Source organism: Mytilus galloprovincialis, chromosome 6 (assembly GCF_965363235.1).
Source record: "Mytilus galloprovincialis chromosome 6, xbMytGall1.hap1.1, whole genome shotgun sequence".
In the NCBI taxonomy this organism is placed as follows: domain Eukaryota; kingdom Metazoa; phylum Mollusca; class Bivalvia; order Mytilida; family Mytilidae; genus Mytilus; species Mytilus galloprovincialis.
The window spans coordinates 9,137,174-9,157,526 of NC_134843.1; the positions used below are offsets into that span (position 1 = coordinate 9,137,174).

A 20,353-nucleotide genomic window follows, 5' to 3' on the forward strand; every position below is an offset into this window, starting at 1 on the left:
AATTGCATTCTTACTAATTACAACAATAAAAAGCATCTTAAACTCATTTTTTTTTGTAAACTTCAATTAAATATTGCTGAATATAGTTGCTTTAACTCTAAAAAAAAAAAAACATGTCGTATTTGGAAAGATTTCCTGTATTACTATTTGCCGATCACATCCACTGGTTTTGGATTTGATTAATATCTTGTCTATTCAGTTGTTACAACATGCAAACTTGAACCGACTTTGATGCAGTAATCCTCCTAATTTCGTATTGGATTTAATTTTGTCGTGCCGTGACTTATCGTTAAACTGTTTGCTTAATTCCTGCTATTCAATTCGTTTTAATCCTACATTCTTCTCTGGATAAACGATTGCTTACATTTCCTTCGTTTTATAAAGACTTGATAAAACGTTTGAAACGACTGCAATTTAAAATCAATCCGTTTCATCTTGAATTTCAATTTCGCTTTTGATATATTGAACTATAAACATCATTCACTGCAGTTCAAATAAGAATGTTATACTAAACTTAGTCCTATCATACTTGTTTCGGATTATTTTTCTTTTCATTTCAATTGCCCTTTTTTTATTCCACATTAAGAAAATATGAAACTGTTTCGTCTACCAAAAATGACCAAACCACTTGTTAGTTTTATAGTGGTGTGTTGGCTTTTTTTATAAGGTAGCAATATACAGTTCGTAAATATACTGTTTGCGTCATATACGGGCATATGCCTATCTGTTTAATCTGTATCTTCCACGAGTTAAAATGGTTTAAAAAATCGGAATATCCATGGCAATATCTATTTAATTGCTATAAAATAGTACTGCTGCAGAAATGGGGTAAAGAAGCCACAAAGTTCCTCAAAATTTGATCAAAAGTAATTTTAATCCCTTGGTGTGATACCTTTTCTGAAACTGTTTACATATATCTTAGCAAGAAATCAAATAAAATCATTTCTTTTGTTCAATATTTTTTTTTTTTTTGTAAAGGAAAATGGATTTAAAAAGAAAGTTCGTGTGATAAAAAGTGTTTGAAAACATAGCAACCACTTCTGGACCTATGGCCGGTTTATCTATGAAAATACGGACAGTCAAACAGGAAATAGTTCCAGGATTATAATTTAGTACGCCAGACACGCGTTTCGTCTACATAAGACTCATCAGTGACGCTCATATCAAAATAGTTATAAAGACAAACAAGTACAAAGTTGAAGAGCATTGAGGATCCAAAATTCCAAAGAGTTACAAAACATGTGTAAAATAATCGTGATGTTCCGTTCCTATCAACCAAACTTAAAGACTAAGTTAGCCATCAACTGTTCAAAATGTTTTTGGCCCAATACATTTGTTATTTGAAAAATCTCCCAATACCAAAATGTGAACTGAACTCCTAGTTGTTTATCTTTCAATTTTGCTGATGTCCTTTGTCTTATGACTTTCTGTTTCTTTGTTACATATTTGTTTGTTTTTTTCAGTGTTGACTGCTGTGCCCGAAGTTTTGACCTTTTTGCCTATTGAGTTTATTTTTATTTTGTTCAGCATCGTCGTCAATATAACGGAATTGTATGCGACTGTCATGGTTTAGCTAGCTATAAAACAATTTATCCACGATTTTCTACTTGAGAAAATGCTTGTGTAACCAAGTTAGGAATATGACAGATGTTATCCATTCGTTTGGTGACTTTGAGCTTTTGAATATATAATTTTATAAGGGACTTCCCGTTTTGAATTTTCCTAAGATTTCGGTACTAATGTGATTTTACTTTTTATGTTAGCACTAACATAAACTGTTGACAGAGATATATGTCGCTTGAATGTTATATTGAACAATCGAAAATGCAAACTATGCAAAATGTTAAACAACAATGACTTATCATAAGTGGTTCCCTTCAAACTAAGCTAAACACAAACGTTTAAAATACAAACTTTGTGAAAGTTTGATTTCAATAGTAAATGTCTGAAGATGGTGGAGCCAAGCAATTTTCAAGAAAAGGAGATGTGCAAAAGCTCATATATCTGCATTACAATTATCATTGACCTACATATAGTGATTCTGCCTACACTGACCTTAAACTTAGCAGAAGTTTCAAGGTCAATAGACAGGAACTATGGGATTTGGGCCAAAAAACCTCCATAGATATCATATGAGATTTACCAATGCTAATACAACGGCACACCGCATATCATTGATTGAACAAGTGGTTTCCTCTCAACTGATATGATTATAAACTTCTACATTGTTGACCCCTTCGCCGTCTTACTCACAAATACAGCACGCATAAGACTCGTTTTTACAACTTCACCGAGGAATACAAAAATGGCAGATAAAAAACAAATTATGACAAAATAATAATGTGATACTAAGGACCTTTATACAGGAATGTATCATACTGTCTTTATGTAATTCAAATCCATCAGAGACAATCAATAGCACTTAATGTAAATAATGTTTTTTAAATGAAATGACTGAGTTTTTAAATAATAAACATTTATATACAAAGATTAATTACAGCAAGAAAGGACAACTTTTATCGTAGTTGAATCAACAGTTTTGTTGCAAGTTTGATCAACAAATTGAAATCTATATTAATGTTACTGCGCCAAAATCGTCTGACACGCCCCCATGTAGTAGCAGGGAAACAGGGGCTTGCTACACCATGGAATACACGGGCAATAGCTCTTCCATTTAACTTGTGTTCCTGGCTGTACATATGGATAAACTGTTTTATATCAGATGACACTTGGCTCAACTCGTATGATGATAACTAAAAGTAAATAAGTAAATGTTTAACAACAATAAGTTCTTACATTACTTAATGAAATCACTATTATAGTAATAAGGGGAGACAGGACCTTTTTCGGGATGTCGAAATCAGGTGTTTAAAGCTCGGGATTTCGGGATTGATACTTTCGGGATCCAGGAATTCTTTTTTCGAAATTCGGGATGTCCGGATTTAAATTTCTTTAAATTTGGCACCTCGGGAATTCGGGATCAGGAACCCTCCGCCCCCCTCAGTAATGAGGCAATGTTAATTATTAAATTTAATAAGTTGTCTGTGTAATCTTCCGGACAACTGATGTTTTAATCAATTTTTGAATATATCCTCCCGAAACAAACATGAGCATGCTCACAAATTTTAATTCATACAGTTTGGATATTTAAAATAAATTTTCTGCATGTTTGTTTTTCTTGTCAAATTTTCTGAAATACATAATCGGTATAATGACATACTGTTGGTGAAAGAAATTTTCAATAACCGGAATGAGTGTTGGTCAAACTACTATATTTTCTATACATTATGTGGGTGAATTTCTTAAAAGATTATGTTTTGGGTTAGGGTTTTAGATTGGCAACAGGTCAAAGTTTATGTCTTAATTTTGTGAAAATTAAACGCACTAAATCTATTCAAATCTTAGTGTTCAATACCCTCTTAAAATGTAAAAATGTTAAGAAATACCTCTGGTTCCGTTGTATCTAGAACTGCTGCCTTAAAATCAGTTTGATCTTGGAAATAATCTTCCAGAATGATCTTGAGTTTGTCATTTTTCTTTTCGTCTAAATCATCTGCACACATCCAGAAGTTTTTGTGTGAAACACTATCGAATAAAAAGAATTATAATACTATATAGATATAGGAAGACGTGGTATGAGTGCCAATGAGACAACTCTCCATCCAAATAACAATTAATAAAAGTAAATTATTATTGGTCAAGGTACGGCCTTCAACACGGAGCCTTGGGTCACACCGAACAACAAGCTATAAAGGGCCCCAGAATTACTAATGTAAAACCATTCAAACGAGAAAACCAACTGTCTAATTTATATAAAAAATATATGTTAAAATGCAAGTTTATGATTTGTCAATTTGAGAGCAATATTCAATCCTAACATCTGTTTTATCTGTGGATATTTTTTTTGAATGTTGTCGTTAACAATAAAATTTGGCAAGAAAAAAGGGTGACAATGTTTTTTTTTTAGAGCTAACAATTTGCCCTATCATCATCTATCTGTTAAATTTATCCTTTCAAACATAGCAACCGCCTTTTCCCTGATTTCCCTTTGAACTTATTTTTATACAGGTTAGTTACAATAACAAATTGATCATAGTTAATTGATAAATAATCATTAAGTTTCAACTCCCTCAGGGAAAGTTGGCCTTAGATGAATTTGGCTATTTATTTTATGTATTTTTGACATATAGCTCTTCAACGATTTTCGGTTTTTATACATCTTCAGATTTCAAATGCTTGGCTTTGAGCGTTCCCGATGAAAGTAAATCCAGAAAAGCGCAATAAATTAATAAACGTGTTGTTTTCCATTTTTTGTGAAGAATCTCATCATTTCTAATGAAACAAAACACAGATGGAGATGAAACGAACAAGGTTAAATATGACTTACAAGCCATAACAAAAATAGTGTTAAACGATTCAAACTACTACATTCGCTAGTAAACAGATTTTCATCTGAGGGGCACATTATGATCTGAGCAGATTTAGGACTGGACAATAAATAAAGAAGTCATCACCAGTCTTCTTTCCAATTTGCATACTTAGTCACTTAAGTAAACTCTGTACTGTTAAGAAAAATTTCTTGCAGACCATTAAGATCAGTTGTTTATCTGTAGAATGTTTAGCAACCGTTATTATCTGTACAAATCAAGTGCGTAAAATGTCTAACCAGTTCTTGTTTGAATATAGGCAAAATGTGTCAACAGTCCTTTAATTTCAAAAAGAAAATACCTGAATAATAACAAGGTTCAACCCACCATTTTTTCTTAAAATGTCCCCAAGTCAGGAATATGGCCAGTGTTATATTATAGTTTGTGTCTGTGTGTGTTACATTTTAATGTTGTGTTTCTGTTTTGTCGTAGTTCTCCTCTTATATTTGATGTGTTTCCCTCAGTTTTAGTTTGTAACCCGGGTTTTTCTCAATCGATTTACTAATTTCAAACAGCGGTATACTACTGTTGCCTTTGTTTAAACTCAATTTAGCTTTTTAAGTTTTAAAGTTTTTACTTGATGTTCAAATAAAAAAAAGCTGTGAAATACTCTAGTATATACTGTCAGTTGAAGGACCATATGCTAAGGTATTTCCCCGAGGGTATCACCTATGCTTAGGTATTTCCCCGAGGGTATCACCTATGCTAAGGCATTTCCCCGAGGGTATCCCCTATGCTAAGGTATTTCCCAAAGGGTATCACCTATGCTAAGGTATTTCCCCGAGGGTATCACCAGTCCAGTAGTCAGCACTTCTGATTTGACTTGAGTTATCATTGATATGTTCATTACAATATATTAACTGTTAACAAAACTTTGAATTTTTGAAATACTAAGGCTTTTCTACAACCGGAATAGATTACCCTAGCTGTATTTTGCAAAAGTTTTAGGAATGTTTGGTCCTCAATGATCACCAACTTCGAACTTTATTTGGCCTTTTAAACATTTTTTGATTCGAGCGTCACTGATGAGTCTTTTGTAGACGAAACGCGCGTCTGGTGTAAATATAAAATCTCAATTATTGTATCTATAATGAATTTATTTGAGGTATTAACCTGTCAAGTAGCAAGTCATTTATCAACGAGGAAAGTATTGCATTGAGAATATAAAATTCTTGTTTCAACAAAAGAGTATTTTAATTTATAGAGATCAAATACAAGTTCATTCCTCACCTATGTAAAGTATCGAACAAATACTTGAGGTTTGTAAGTTCTGCTTTTTCTTGCTTCTGTATTTGGGTATGTAATGACATGATGACGTCGTCAATCTCATCTTCTGTCAAATCACCAGGTGCACGATAGTGGAACGCTAAATTGGCAAATTCGACCATGACTCCAGTCCTCCTTGGACCATTAACACCTAAAAGATTGATAGTCGATACATTCAATTTGAAATACATCGTTTAACATTTTTAAAGTATTGGCTTAAAAGCTTAAAATCGCTTTATCTTGTATTTTTCGTTAATTGCAATAACATGAAGTTATTCAAAGTTTTATCGTTAATATTTACTTGTTCCGATTTATTCAGTAAATAATTGTAAACAAGGATATTAATTGCATTCGCACAAGCACGCCTCATAACTAATGTCTATTGACAGAAGAAAATATACCTGACATGTTCCACATAAGCATTTTGAGTTCCCTTTTAACCGGACCTGAGTCCCAACCCATACAGTCACTAATCTCAACAACTGGGAAGTCGATGTCTGTTTTCCCTGCAAAGTTAATTCCATCTTTCTTAGCTTTAGCAACTGCTACTGCAACTGGAGGACACTGCATACAAATTAAAATAAAAAAATGAAATATTTCGTTCGGTTAGAGAACTAGTATACTGTGGATTCATTATTATTCGTTGGATACCAATTTTCGTGGATTTCGTGGATACAGATGAACCACGAAATTAAATGTTCAACGAATAACAAATTTTCTAAAGGCGTGTATGCTGACCTCGACAAAACCACGAAATTAAAAATCCACGAACATGCAGGTTTTCCTTAATCCACGAAAATTGGTACCCACGAAAATAAATGAATCCACAGTATATAAATAGGTACTCTTACAGCAAGATTGATTGATTGGTTGGTTTTGAATGCCAATTTCAGCTCCAATGTGCTATTTTATGGCAGTCAGTTTTTATTGACGGAGGAAACTCGAGTGCCAAGAGAGAACCATCTACCTGAAGCCAGTTCCCCGAGATAACCATCTACCTTCAATACGAAAATTGACCACTGTAGTCAATTAGGATTGAAATCGAATTTACAACCTAAGTGTTGACTGGCAAGTGATACAGCAGAACGACTAATTAAATAATTCAGACACCGAAAAATACTAACACAACAAGAACAAAACATATCAGGATATGCTAAAGACAAACCCTGTTTTGTGTATTATTCTAAGAGGCAACGTATAACAACAGCATGTGGTATAAGCATGACAACGTATAACAACAGCATGTAGTATAAGCATGACAACGTTGAAAATTATAGCTTCCTATTTATTTTGTAACGGATATATTGGAAACGCAAATATATCATACACATTTCAATTCAAATCAAGGACTAAATATAAACATTAGGGGGTTCTAGTTTAGAGAGACACGTAGTCCTCCATAATGTAGCTTAGCATGGCCACGACCGAACCCTAAATAGGGTCATAATAAATATAATGAAGTTCTATGTCATATTACAAAATCAAATAATTTCTATGATAATGAACCACAATCTAAACTTACGACTGACCTTCTTAAAATACAAGCTTACAGAAAAAAATCTTAAAAACTACAAGATTATACTTGTATGTCTTATATATAAAAGATCATAAAGGAATCGAGAGTCTGGCGAACCTAGTTGTAAGCACTGAATCTTTGACTTTGTTTACTTCCAATTTTATGAAAAAAATGCACTCATCACAGTTCTCTATATTAATCAAAAATAATTCGAAGTTAATAACAAGTAAAACTTTCAGCTACTGCTCACTGATGATACCCCCGCCGAAATATTTCCGTAAACAGGAAGTTGTTGAGTGATGAATCTGAAAACGCGTCATAAGGTATGGCCGACTTGTATAAACCATGAAACAAAATTTCAGTAATCCTTATATTGTAGTTCCTCAGAAATTGTGCGAAAAGTTTCAACTTGGCTATCATGTGTAAAATGATTCAAGTGTTCGGTAAACATGAAGTTGTTGCATGATGAATATGAAAACGCACCACACGGTATAACTGATTTATATAAAGCCTGAAACCAAATTTCAAAAATCTTTGTCCAGTAGTGCCTGAGTAAAATGTGACAAAAAAATATTCATGGGACGCAAGGACGGACTGACGGATGGTTGGATGGACTGACAGACAGAGGTAAAACAGCATATCCCCACTTTTTCTATTGCAGAAACAAAAATATGAAACATACAAATAATTGTTAGAAGAATGAGGCGCTAGTACATGGATATGTTCATAAACTACTGTGCTATGAAAGTGAATGATCAGTCAGTAAGATCAAAGGAAAAGTTCGCAAAATAGCGATAATAAGGAAACAATTGTGTACAGTTTCAAAATAGCCACACACTTTTGTAAGAAAAAGCTCCTGTGATTGTTTGTATCATGAATGTTTGTATTTCACATACAGTTTTAATTAAGTTTTGTTTTGTTTCATTCGTACATACATGTATTATAGCACTATCATTGTATGTTTGGTTTATCTCTACACTGTAGCAAATTCAATATTACTGTCTTGTTTTAAGTATGATTTCGCACAGCGGTATACTACTGTTTATTTGTTTTAAGTATTATTTGATATCTATATCAAATTAAAAGCTTGTATCAGGTTATATGAAATTGACAAATTATGTTCGCCGATTTTTGGTCATTCGGTAATGCAAGATTGATAAATCACGCAGCTTCATTCTAACAAAATTAGATCAATCAATCAAATACATGTCAAACTATCTAAACATCTATGTGGTTACTCTGGCTGAATGTGCGAAAAGAGAACCTGTCCTATGTCCTAAGTCAGGAATCTGATGTACAGTAGTTGTCGTCTGTTTATGTATATCATACGTGTTTCTCGTGTCTCGTTTTTATATGCCAGGATTAGACCGTTGGCTTCTCCAGTTTGAATGGTTTTACACTAGTGATTTTGGGGTCCCTTTATAGCTTGCTGTTCGCTGTGAGCCAAGGCTCCGTGTTGAAGGCCGTACCTTTGCCTTAAACGGTTTACTTTTATAAATTGTAACTTGGATGGAGAGTTGTCATATTGGTACTCATACCACATCTTCCTATATCTATTGTCTAAAAAAAACATAATTTGAACGGAAGTGAATTGTAACAAGAAGTAATTGTAACAGGATGCTGTTACGAAGTCTCCCAAACAAAGCTCCCATAACTCGCCATTTATATGGTCCCATGTTCATTTGATTTGATTTTTTGTCCCATACAAAAATATATATGGCTTACGAGTAGGGATCTCCACCATTTACAAGTATTCAAACGGGAGGGGTAGTGGTGACCCCCAGGGACTTTACCTACATTTCATTTGATTTGTTTTATTGTCTCCTACAAGAATATATATGGTTTAGGGGTGGGGATCTGGACCGTTTACAAGATAATAGCACATTCTCAAATTGAACGGGGTGGGGCGACCCCAAGGAACTTCCCTTTAATTTCATTTGATTAGCTTTATTGTCCCATACAAGAATATATATGGTTTAGGGGTGGGGATCTGGACTGTTTACAAGTTTTCAAACGAGAGGGGGTGGGGTAACCCCCTAGGGACTTCCCTTTTATTTCATTTGATTTGTTTTATTGTCCCCTACAAGAATATATATGGTTTAGGGTGGGGATCTGGACCGTTTACAAGATAATAGCACATTCTCAAATTGAACTGGGTGGGGCGACCCCAAGGAACTTCTCTTTAATTTCATTTGTCCCATACAAGAATATATATGGTTTAGGGGTGGGATCTGGACTGTTTACAAGTTTTCAAACGAGAGGGGGTGGGGTAACCCCCTAGGGACTTCCCTTTTATTTCATTTGATTTGTTTTATTGTCCCATACAAGAATATATATGGTTTAGGGGTGGGGATGTTGACCGTTTACAAGCTTTCAAACTAGAGGGGGTGGGGTAACCCCCTAAGGACTTCCCTTTTATTTCATTTCATTTGTTTTATTGTCCCCTACAAGAATATATATGGTTTAGGGGTGGGGATCTGGACCGTTTACAAGATAATAGTACATTCTCAAATTGAACGGGGTGGGGGTGACCCCCAGGAACTTCCATTTAATTTCATGTGATTTGTTTTATTGTCCCATATAAGAATATATTTGGTTAAGGGGAGGGGATGTTGACCGTTTACAAGTTTTCAAACAAGAGGGGGTGGAGTGACCCCCTAGGGACTTCCCTTTTATTTCATTTCATTTGTTTTATTATCCCCTACAAGAATATATATGGTTTAGGGGTGGGGATCTAGACCGTTTACAAGATAATAGCACATTCTCAAATTGAACGGGGTGGGGATGACCCCCGGAGACTACCCTTTAATTTCATTTGATATGTTTTATCGTCCCATTCAAGAATATATATGGTTTAGGGGTGGGGATCTGGACTGTTTACAAGATAAAAGCATATTCTCAAATTGAAGGTGGTGGGGATGAACCCCCAGGGACTCCCCTATATTTCAAGTGATATGTTTTATTGTCCTATAATCATTTCTGAAGACTGCATGCATCTATCACTTACAGTTTTCAAGTTATATTCATTTAAAAATTTTAGAAAATAAAATCCCATAGGGTTCTATAGTAAACCCCTCCCCCCTTTCTACCCTCCAAAATACCCCTTAATAGACCCCAATTCACAAACAAAAGATTGATGGCTCACCTAGACATATTAGTCTACCATTTTATGAAATCCTAAGTCAATCTGACAAGCGGTTTTGGAGAAACGCTGCGCACAAGTTCATTTTTAAAGTGGCGGAAGAAGAGGAAGAAGAGGAAGAAGAAGAATAATAAAAATAATTAAAAACCAATTGTTCAGAGAACCATTGATGGTCTTTCCACCAGTAAGGATCTTTTTTATATGAAAATATTAAAATTCGGTTTTAAATGTCAATTTTTAGCGTCAAATGACAGCTTATTGAACGGTGATTCCAAAAATGTATGGTTTCTACACAAAAAGATATAAATAAGGAGATCATTTTTTACTTCCAGTTTAAAAGATGTTACTTTCGGTATGTTTTGATAGTTTACTTGACACTGATTCCAAAAATAGATGGTTCTATATACTTTTACATTAAATTAGTACAAAAAATGTCTACTTCCGGTTTACAAAAGGTCACTTCCGGTTGGATTTTTCAAGGTCACATTGCTTGCAACTTTTTGACAAAAGTCCCATGGCTTTATCATGTATATATAAGAGGAAAAAGCAAAGGTCAAAATCTAGAACGTTAAATTTACCTATGACCTGAGCTCAATTTCAAGGTCATCAACCAAGGACCTCAAATCAAAAGATTCTAGGCCTCTACTTTATATTGTTAATGAGTTATATTACCATACAACTAATATTAGATATACAGTACTTGCAACCTTAGGCGTTACTATTTCAGCGATCAGTCATCGGTCATCGATCAGTCACCGATCAGTCAAGTTCGCGTCAAACTCACGTCAGCAATCCGTCAAACTTATAGTAAAAGTAATTGACTGATCGGACTGATCGGACGGATAGTACCGATCGACCTTGATGACGGATTGAACTTTAATACGTCACATGATAAACTAATACAAATTACGGAATCTTAGTTTCGTTTAATCTAATTAAAATGGCGACTCTTGAAAATCGAACGTTCAATGATACATTTTGTTTATTAATTATTTAGCAAAGTTTTATGAATTGAAATGAAAAGAAATGTACAGAAAAAACCTAAATTAAAATATCATCATTAAAGAATGGTCTTTTTCGTTTTATTTAGGTTATATATTTTCAAAACCGGCGAGTTCTAAAACGGTGTCTACATCGCGATTTTTATTTCATTATTTTCCAAACATTCTCGGGAAAAACAAAATGAAAGAATCAGTTATTGAAAATGTAGTCTATATTTTTTTTCAATATTTTAAATTTTTGTATCCTTATCATCATAAAATTCTTATCATAATCACAGACTTTGTATATTCTCGTCACAATCGAAGCATTTAAAATAACAAATTACAAAAATAACTGCTGTTTTTTTTAACAAGAAATAGAAATAATTTTAAACAATGCAAACAACATTACATTATATTTTTCTGATAGTCTTTTTTTAATAAAAAAAGATAACTACTCCTAAACAATAAACAGTACAAAAATCCAATGTTGGTAAACATAAATATATTCCTTAAAAAGAAAGAAATAAGCAGATTTATTCTTGAATAATTCACATTTTCTACAAAAAAACATGAAAATCATTTATAACAACTGATTGAAATTACAATATTTTCGAATATGAGAAGAAATATTTGATTTTTTTGCCAAAGGTACAAAAAAATAATATCTCTTTCCTTAAAGTAAACATAATTTATGAAGAACAACCAATCCTGATGGACAACAAGTAATGCAATCATTTATTTGAAGTATTTTAAGTCTCATTAAATCTCAATTCTAATTAGCAGACTTGTCTCAAGATGATAAAATAACTGATTTCAAATAAAATAGTATCATCTTTAATAAAAAGAAGAATAATTTTGGTTATTTTAAACAATGCAAATAAAATTTTAGTATGATTTCTCTGACATTCCTTTAATTTTATGAACAAAAAAACTATTTTAAACTATAAAAAGTACAAAATCCAATGGCAGTCAATAATTTTCAGTAAAATGAAGAAATATTTGCATTTTAGGTAAGGCGTACAAAAATTTAATATCTTTTTCCTTAAAGTAAGCATGTTTTATGAAGAACAGCCAATCCTGATGTACAAAAAGTACTGAAATCATATGATGGTTTATAATTTGTATAAAAATAAATCAATAACTACATTTTTATTCCACAAAAATAAAAGTTTAAGTATTTTAATTCTCATTATATCTCGATTCTGATTAGAAGACTTGTCTCAAGATGGTAAAAATAACTGATTTCAAATAAAATAGTATCATTTTTGATAAAAAGAAGAACAATTTTGATTATTTTAAACAATACAAACAAAATTTTAGTATGATTTTTCTGATATAATTTTAAATTTAGGAAAAAAAAACTATTCTCAACTATAAAAAGTACAAAAATCCAATGGCGGTCAATAATTTTCAGTAAAATGAAACAATATTTGCAATGAAGGAAACGCGTACAAAAATTTGATATATTTTTCCTAAAAGTAAGCAAACTTTATGAAGAACAGCCAATCCTGATGTACAAAAAGTACTGAAATAATATGATGGTTAATAATTTGTATCAAAATAAATCAATAACTACATTCTTATTCCACAAAAATAAAAGTTTAAGTATTTTAATTCTCATTATATCTCGATTCTGATTAGAAGACTTGTCTCAAGATAATAAAATAACTGATTTCAAATAAAATGTATCATTTTTGATAAAAAGAAGAACAATTTTGATTATTTTAAACAATGCGAACAAAATTTTAGTATGATTTTTCTGATATAATTTTAAATTTATGAAAAAAAACCTATTCTCAACTATAAAAAGTACAAAAATCCAATGGCAGTCAATAATTTTCAGTAAAATGAAGAAATATTTGCATTTAAGGTAACGCGTACAAAAATTTAATATCTTTTTCCTTAAAGTAAGCATGTTTTATGAAGAACAGCCAATCCTGATGTACAAAAAGTACTGAAATCATATGATGGTTAATAATTTGTATCAAAATAAATCAATAACTGCATTCTTATTCCACAAAAATAAAAGTTTAAGTATTTTAATTCTCATTATATCTCAATTCTAATTAGAAGACTTGTCTCAAAATGGTAAAAATAACTGATTTCAAATAAAATTGTATCTTTTTTGATAAAAAGAAGAATAATTTTGGTTATTTTTAACAATGCGAATAAAATTTCAGTATGATTTCTCTGCCATTCTTTTAATTTTATGAAAAAAAACTATTCTCAACTATAATAAGTACAAAAATCCAATGGCGGTCAATAATTTTCAGTAAAATGAAACAATATTTGCATTTTAGGCAACGCGTACAAAAATTTAATATCTTTTTCCTTAAAGTAAGATTATTTTATGAAGAACAGCCAATCATTATGTACAAAAAGTACTGAAATCATATGACAGTTAATAATTTGTATCAAAATAAATCAATAACTACATTCTTATTCCACAAAAATAAAAGTTTAAGTATTTTAATTCTCATTATATCTGAATTCTGATTAGAAGACTTGTCTCAAGATGGTAAAAATAACTGATTTCAAATAAAATAGTATCATTTTTGATAAAAAGAAGAATAATTTTGATTATTTTAAACAATACGAACAAACTTTTAGTATGATTTTTCTGATATAATTTTAAATTTATGAAAAAAAAACTATTCTCAACTATAAAAAGTACAAAAATCCAATGGCGGTCAATAATTTTCAGTAAAATGAAACAATATTTGCATTTAAGGAAACGCTTACATGTACAAACATTTTATATCTTTTTCCTAAAAGTAAGCATGTTTTATGAAGAACAGCCAATCCTGATGTACAAAAAGTACTGGAATAATATGATGGTTAATAATTTGTATCAAAATAAATCAATAACTATATTCTTATTCCACAAAAATAAAAGTTTAAGTATTTTAATTCTCATTATATCTCAATTGTAATTAGAAGACTTGTCTCAAGATGGTAAAAATAACTGATTTCAAATAAAATTGTATCTTTTTTGATAAAAAGGAGAATAATTTTGGTTATTTTTAACAATGCGAATAAAATTTCAGTATAATTTCTCTGCCATTCTTTTAATTTTATGAAAAAAAACTATTTTCAACTATAATAAGTACAAAAATCCAATGGCAGTCAATAATTTTCAGTAAAATGAAAAAATATTTGCATTTTAGGCAACGCATACAAAAATTTAATATCTTTTTCCTTAAAGTAAGATTATTTTATGAAGAAAAGCCAATCATTATGTACAAAAAGTACTGAAATCATATGACAGTTAATAATATGCATCAAAATAAATCAATAACTACATTCTTATTGCACAAAAATAAAAGTTTAAGTATTTTAATTCTCATTATATCTGAATTCTGATTAGAAGACTTGTCTCAAGATGGTAAAAATATAAACTTATTCTAAATAAAACAGTATCATTTTTGATAAAAAGAAGAATAATTTTGATTATTTTAAACAATGCGAACAAAATTTTAATATGATTTTTCTGATATTCTTTTAATTTATGAAAAAAACTATTCTTAAATATAAAAAGTACAAAAATCCAATGGTGGTCAATAATTTTCAGTAAAATGAAGAAATATTTGCATTTTAGGCAATGCGTACAAAAATTTTATATCTTTTTCCTGAAAGTTAGATTATTCTATGAAGAACAGCCAATCATGATGTACAAAAAGTACTGAAATCATATGACGGTTAATAATTTGTATCAAAATAAATCAATAACTGCATTCTTATTCCACAAAAATAAAAGTTTAAGTATTTTAATTCTCACTATATCTCAATTCTGATTAGAAGACTTGTCTCTAGATGGTTAAAATAACTGATTTCAAATAAAATTTCAATATGATTTCTCTGCCATTCTTTTAATTTTATGAAAAAAAACTCTTCTAAACTATAAAAAGTACAAAAATCCAATGGCGGTCAATAATTTTCAGTAAAATGAAGAAATATTTGCATTTTAGGCAACGCGTACAAAAATTTAAAATATTTTCCTTAAAGTAAGATTATTCAATGAAGAACAGCCAATCATTATGTACAAAAAGTACTGAAATCATATGACAGTTAAGAATATGCATCAAAATAAATCAATAACTACATTCTTATTCCACAAAAATAAAAGTTTAAGTATTTTAATTCTCATTATATCTTAATTCTGATTAGAAGACTTGTCTCAAGATGGTAAAAATAACTGATTTCAAATAAAATAGTATCATTTTTGATAAAAAGAAGAATAATTTTGATTATTTTAAGCAATGCGAACAAAATTTTAGTATGATTTCTCTGACATTCCTTTAAATTTATGAACAAAAAAACTATTCTAAACTATAAAAAGTACAAAATCCAATGGCGGTCAATAATTTTCAGTAAAATGAAAAAATATTTGCATTTTAGGTAACGCGTACAAAAATTTAGTATCTTTTTCCTTAAAGTAGGCATGTTTTATGAAGAACAGCCAATCCTGATGTACAAAAAGTACTGAAATCATATGATGGTTAATAATTTGCATTAAAATAAATCAATAACTGCATTCTTATTCAACAAAAATAAAAGTTTAAGTATTTTAATTCTCATAATATCTCAATTCTAATTAGAAGACTTGTCTCAAGATGGTAAAAATAACTGATTGCAAATAAAATAGTACAATATTTGATAAAAAGAATATTAATTTTGGTAATTCTAAACAATGGGAACAAACTTTTAAAATCATTTCTTTGACATTCTTTTAATTTCATGAAAAAAAACAACCTATTCGGAACTATTAAAAGTTCAAAAATCCAATGGCGGTCAACAATAACCATTTTCGTAGAAATAAGTTCATGTTAACAAAGTTATATAATACAATTATGTATTATATGTCTCTGATGTTTATAATATTTAATACGAAAATATTAATCAACACAAACAATTTAACGCTCTAAGCATCTTATTCTGTTAAACTATTTTTACTTTTGTATTGCAACTAATTTTATTACAAATTATAACGTGTAAATTAAGGTGTCTTCGTAGAGGTCCGCGTTCATCGATTGTAAACACTGTGGAGTTCGGTCTACATAAGAATTTTAAATATATACGTTTCCGTCCGATCCGTGCATAAATTTAATTTACTGATCGATCGGTGACAGTTGGCAGGGTAACTCTCACATAGGTTATTTGACTTATCTGACGGATCCTATCGGTCACCGATCACCGATCACTCATCGATCAGTCAAACATCCGTCACCGATCATTCACCGATCAGTCAAGTTCACGTCAAACAGTAACGCCTAAGGTTGCAAGTACTGTAAAAGGGGGCAAAACTCGCATTAAATGTTACGTACCCTTTTAAGTAAAATTTACATGTTACGACATGTCGCAACTAACAATTGTCTGAAACTATTTTGTCGATATCTTGTATGATTTCTGAAAATAAGAGATAACAAGCCAAAATCAAAAATTTGAACATGACCTTGACCTATGACCTTGACCTCATTTTCATACTTTTTGACCAAGGGCCTCAAATCAAAAGACCCTAGGCCTATATCACTTATGGTTTTCCAGTTACAAATATATTTCATTTATTTCAATATAAAAGGGGAAATAACTCTCATATGGAGTCTTCGTAAAGCTTCGGTCAAAATAAAAACTAACATTCTGAGGATATAACGAGCAATTTGGAAAAATAAATTTGTCGCTTTCTTTTACGGTTGCGGAGGAGATCTGATAACAAGAAAAACAGTGTTTGGGGAGATAACTCTTACAAAGAAAAGTGTTCGGTTAAGCAGGGTTAGTTTCAAAAGCCTATAGACTGTATGATATCATATACAAAAAAACTAAGCGACATCTTTTGAAACTTTTTTACACCGCAAGAAAAAAATTAGGCGGAAGAAAAAAAAAAAATTAAAAACCAATTGTTCAGAGAACTATTGATGGTCTTTCCACCAGTAAGGATCTTTTTTATATGAAAATATTAAAATTCGGTTTTAAATGTCAATTTTAGCGTCGAATGACAGCTTATTGGACGCTGATTCCAAAAATATATGGTTTCTATACAAAAAGATATACATAAGGGAGATAATTTTTTACTTCCGGTTTAAAAGATGTTATTTCCGGTATGTTTTGATAGTTTACTTGACACTGATTCCAAAAATAGATGGTTCTATATACTTTTACATTAAATTAGTACAAAAAATGGCTACTTCCGGTTTACAAAAGGTCACTTCTGGTTGGCTTTTCCAAGGTCACATTGCTTGCAACCTTTTGCCAAAAGTCCCATGGCTTTATCATGTATATATAAGAGGAAAAAGCAAAGGTCAAAATCTAGAACGTTAAATTTACCTATGACCTTGAGCTCAATTTCAAGGTCATCAACCAAGGACCTCAAATCAAAAGACTCTAGGCCTCTACTTTATATTGTTAATGAGTTATATTACAATACAACTAATATTAGATATAAAAGGGGGCAAAACTCGCATTAAATGTTACGTACCCTTTTAAAGACCAAACAGCCTATTGTTTATGCGCATCATCTAGCGCAACTTGGTACTGACATAAAAGCTCTATGACGTTGTTTCTAGCAAGAAAAAACGTCAAATTATAACGTCCTATTTCGCGTTTTTCACGGATTCCAACATAGTGTACGCTTAAAAATACGTCTCCCAAGTAAAGAGGAATTAAGCGTCCAGCTGATATCTTGTGGAAATTTAACACAAATGGACACAAAAGATACTACACTATATTTAACCTTCGTTCTAATAAAAACAATAAAATATAACTTTTGATCTCTACTTTTTTGCGGCGATCTGCATTTCATTTTTTTTTATTCTTTCATTTTGTCTTTCATTTGCGCCGATTGTGTACAGGTTACCGGGGTTATTAGATAGGTGAAAGTTATTTTTATGTCCAATTTATGTTTTCTGGTCTCTGCGGCCGTTCGTTCGTTCGTTCGTCCGTCTGTCCTGCTTCAGGTTAAAGTTTTTGGTCAAGGTAGTTTTTAATGAAGCTGAAGTCTTATCAACTTAAAACTTTTAAAATACACATGTTTCCTATGATTTGATCCTTCAAATTTTAATGTCAATTTAAAAAAAAAAATTAAAATTGAGTATTCAGAAGGTCAGGCCGATAAAAAAAATATTCCTAGAAGTTTTGACATACTGGCAGGGTATGCATGTAACTAATGTCTGGATGATTCTCGTAGAATAATGTCCGATCTTGAAGTTAAAATTTATTTATACTGCTTATTTGACAAAATCTTATAATTATGACAAAGGGTCATTGTCGTTTGTCATTTGTTTCATTTCAATTTGTCTTAAGAAAAAATGATAAACATTTCGCCTGATCTCACTGAAGCTTACAGCTAATTTCCTACTGATGTAGATCATCACTTTAGTTAGTTGCTTGCTTTGTTGGTATATTTTGTTAATGTTCAATTGCATTAATATTTATATACAGGTTAACATACCTGTATATGAAGATGTCAATCTTAATTACAAAGCTTGAATAAACATTTATACAAACAAAGCAAGGAAGCTAACCAAAGTTTTACCCTACATGCAGTAGGAAATTAGCTGTTAGGCAAAACATATAAAATAGTTGTAAATTTAACTTATGACAAAAACAATTGCTCCAAGAATAATATCCAACATAAAATCTCTCCCTTTCATTTATCTAAAACTATGACTGGAAAGATTGAAAACAAATTTCGATTTTCAATTCCGGCAACAACCTTGTCTTTTTTTTAAATTTACAAAATTAGCAATCTAGATTTATAATATTTTATCCTGTTTTCAACAGAAAATGATTTCTAAATTAATTTTTGAATTAAAAACTTTTTGTATTTTATATTTACCGTCTCGTTTTTTCAAAACATCGTCATGTGAGGTAGTTATTAACAGGGATTGTATTTCATGATAGATGTATAACGTTTTAAAATCAAAAACTTTAATTTATATGTTATACCTATAATTTTAATTTCCCTATATATCTTAAATATTCAGAAATAATGACTTCACAAACTAGATGGAATAATATCTATACGTTCCTCTTAGTCGGGAAATATAATGGCATAAAGAAGTCCGTCCATGCTTTTGTGTGTCCGTCTGTCAACAGTAGCAAATGAGTTCGTTACGGCAAACTTCTGAAATTGACGCGAACAAAAACACACACATATAGTCTGATATAGTCAAATACTCTGTAGTTAGCCAGTGCCATCTTTCATTTATTTTCAATAATTTTGCTAATGAGGGACAGAGGACAAAAACAGACTTTCCTAACAAAAGCGGCGAGAAAGGTTATTTCAAACAATTTTCCATTCCGACGGATGGGGTTTCTGAAGGTAAATATTGTGCGGCAACAACATCATAAGATCTAATACTGACACATGCATTTAATCTCTTGTATTACCGGATAATTAAGTAGGTAAATAGAGTTGTTATTCTTGGAAATTTAAATGTGGGTTTCAAACGTCCAATTTGCGATTTTTTTTTCAAAAAGTGCGCCAGCAAGGGAAGTTTGTACTATGACGTCAGATGCGATGTTCTGAAGAAAGACAACTCTTTTCTTCAAAACGAACAAGAAAAAAACATGAAAATTGCTCATAACTTTTTTGAAAGGTTGGTGACATACACTTTTTTTGGCTTTATTTTGAAGAGTACACGTGGCACTTTCCTTCTTGAAATTATTATAAAGAAATCACTGGTAGATATTTTTTGATACTGGAAACATTTTTCATGTTTACGTTTTATTTTTGGCGGGAATGAAATAAATCATATTTTTAAAGATCAAAACAATATGAGGCTTAAACTTTTGAACATGTATTTGATAGATACACATCTACTGTTTAACGTGAAACAAGAATTATGCTTGTAGGTTTTATATAAAGGATTTTTTGAGAGTTTAGATAACCAGCAAATATTATGCTAAAATTCTGGAAAACACGAAACTGAGGTTGCTATAGTGACAAAACTAAGTCGGTGACCCTCAATTTTTTTCATCATATTTTGTTCCTCAAGTCATGAATTACCTTTACACAAAATTT

The 20,353-nt window shown here is 31.0% G+C and overlaps 1 protein-coding gene across 1 annotated transcript in view; it reads right to left on the bottom strand.

Annotated features, from left to right (window-relative positions):
• Nucleotides 1–2,338: 2,338 nt before the first annotated feature.
• The window catches only part of LOC143078879 (ATP-dependent DNA helicase Q4-like), a 210,982-nt gene continuing 192,967 nt past the window's right edge, over nucleotides 2,339–20,353 (bottom strand). Inside the window, exons 19-22 of the mRNA XM_076253901.1 lie at nucleotides 6,095–6,257; nucleotides 5,658–5,844; nucleotides 3,447–3,585; nucleotides 2,339–2,753 (exon numbers count right to left, since the gene is read on the bottom strand). Coding sequence (XP_076110016.1) covers nucleotides 2,517–2,753; nucleotides 3,447–3,585; nucleotides 5,658–5,844; nucleotides 6,095–6,257 — 726 coding nt within the window. The 3' untranslated portion in view covers nucleotides 2,339–2,516. The remainder of the gene's footprint in view (nucleotides 2,754–3,446; nucleotides 3,586–5,657; nucleotides 5,845–6,094; nucleotides 6,258–20,353) is intronic.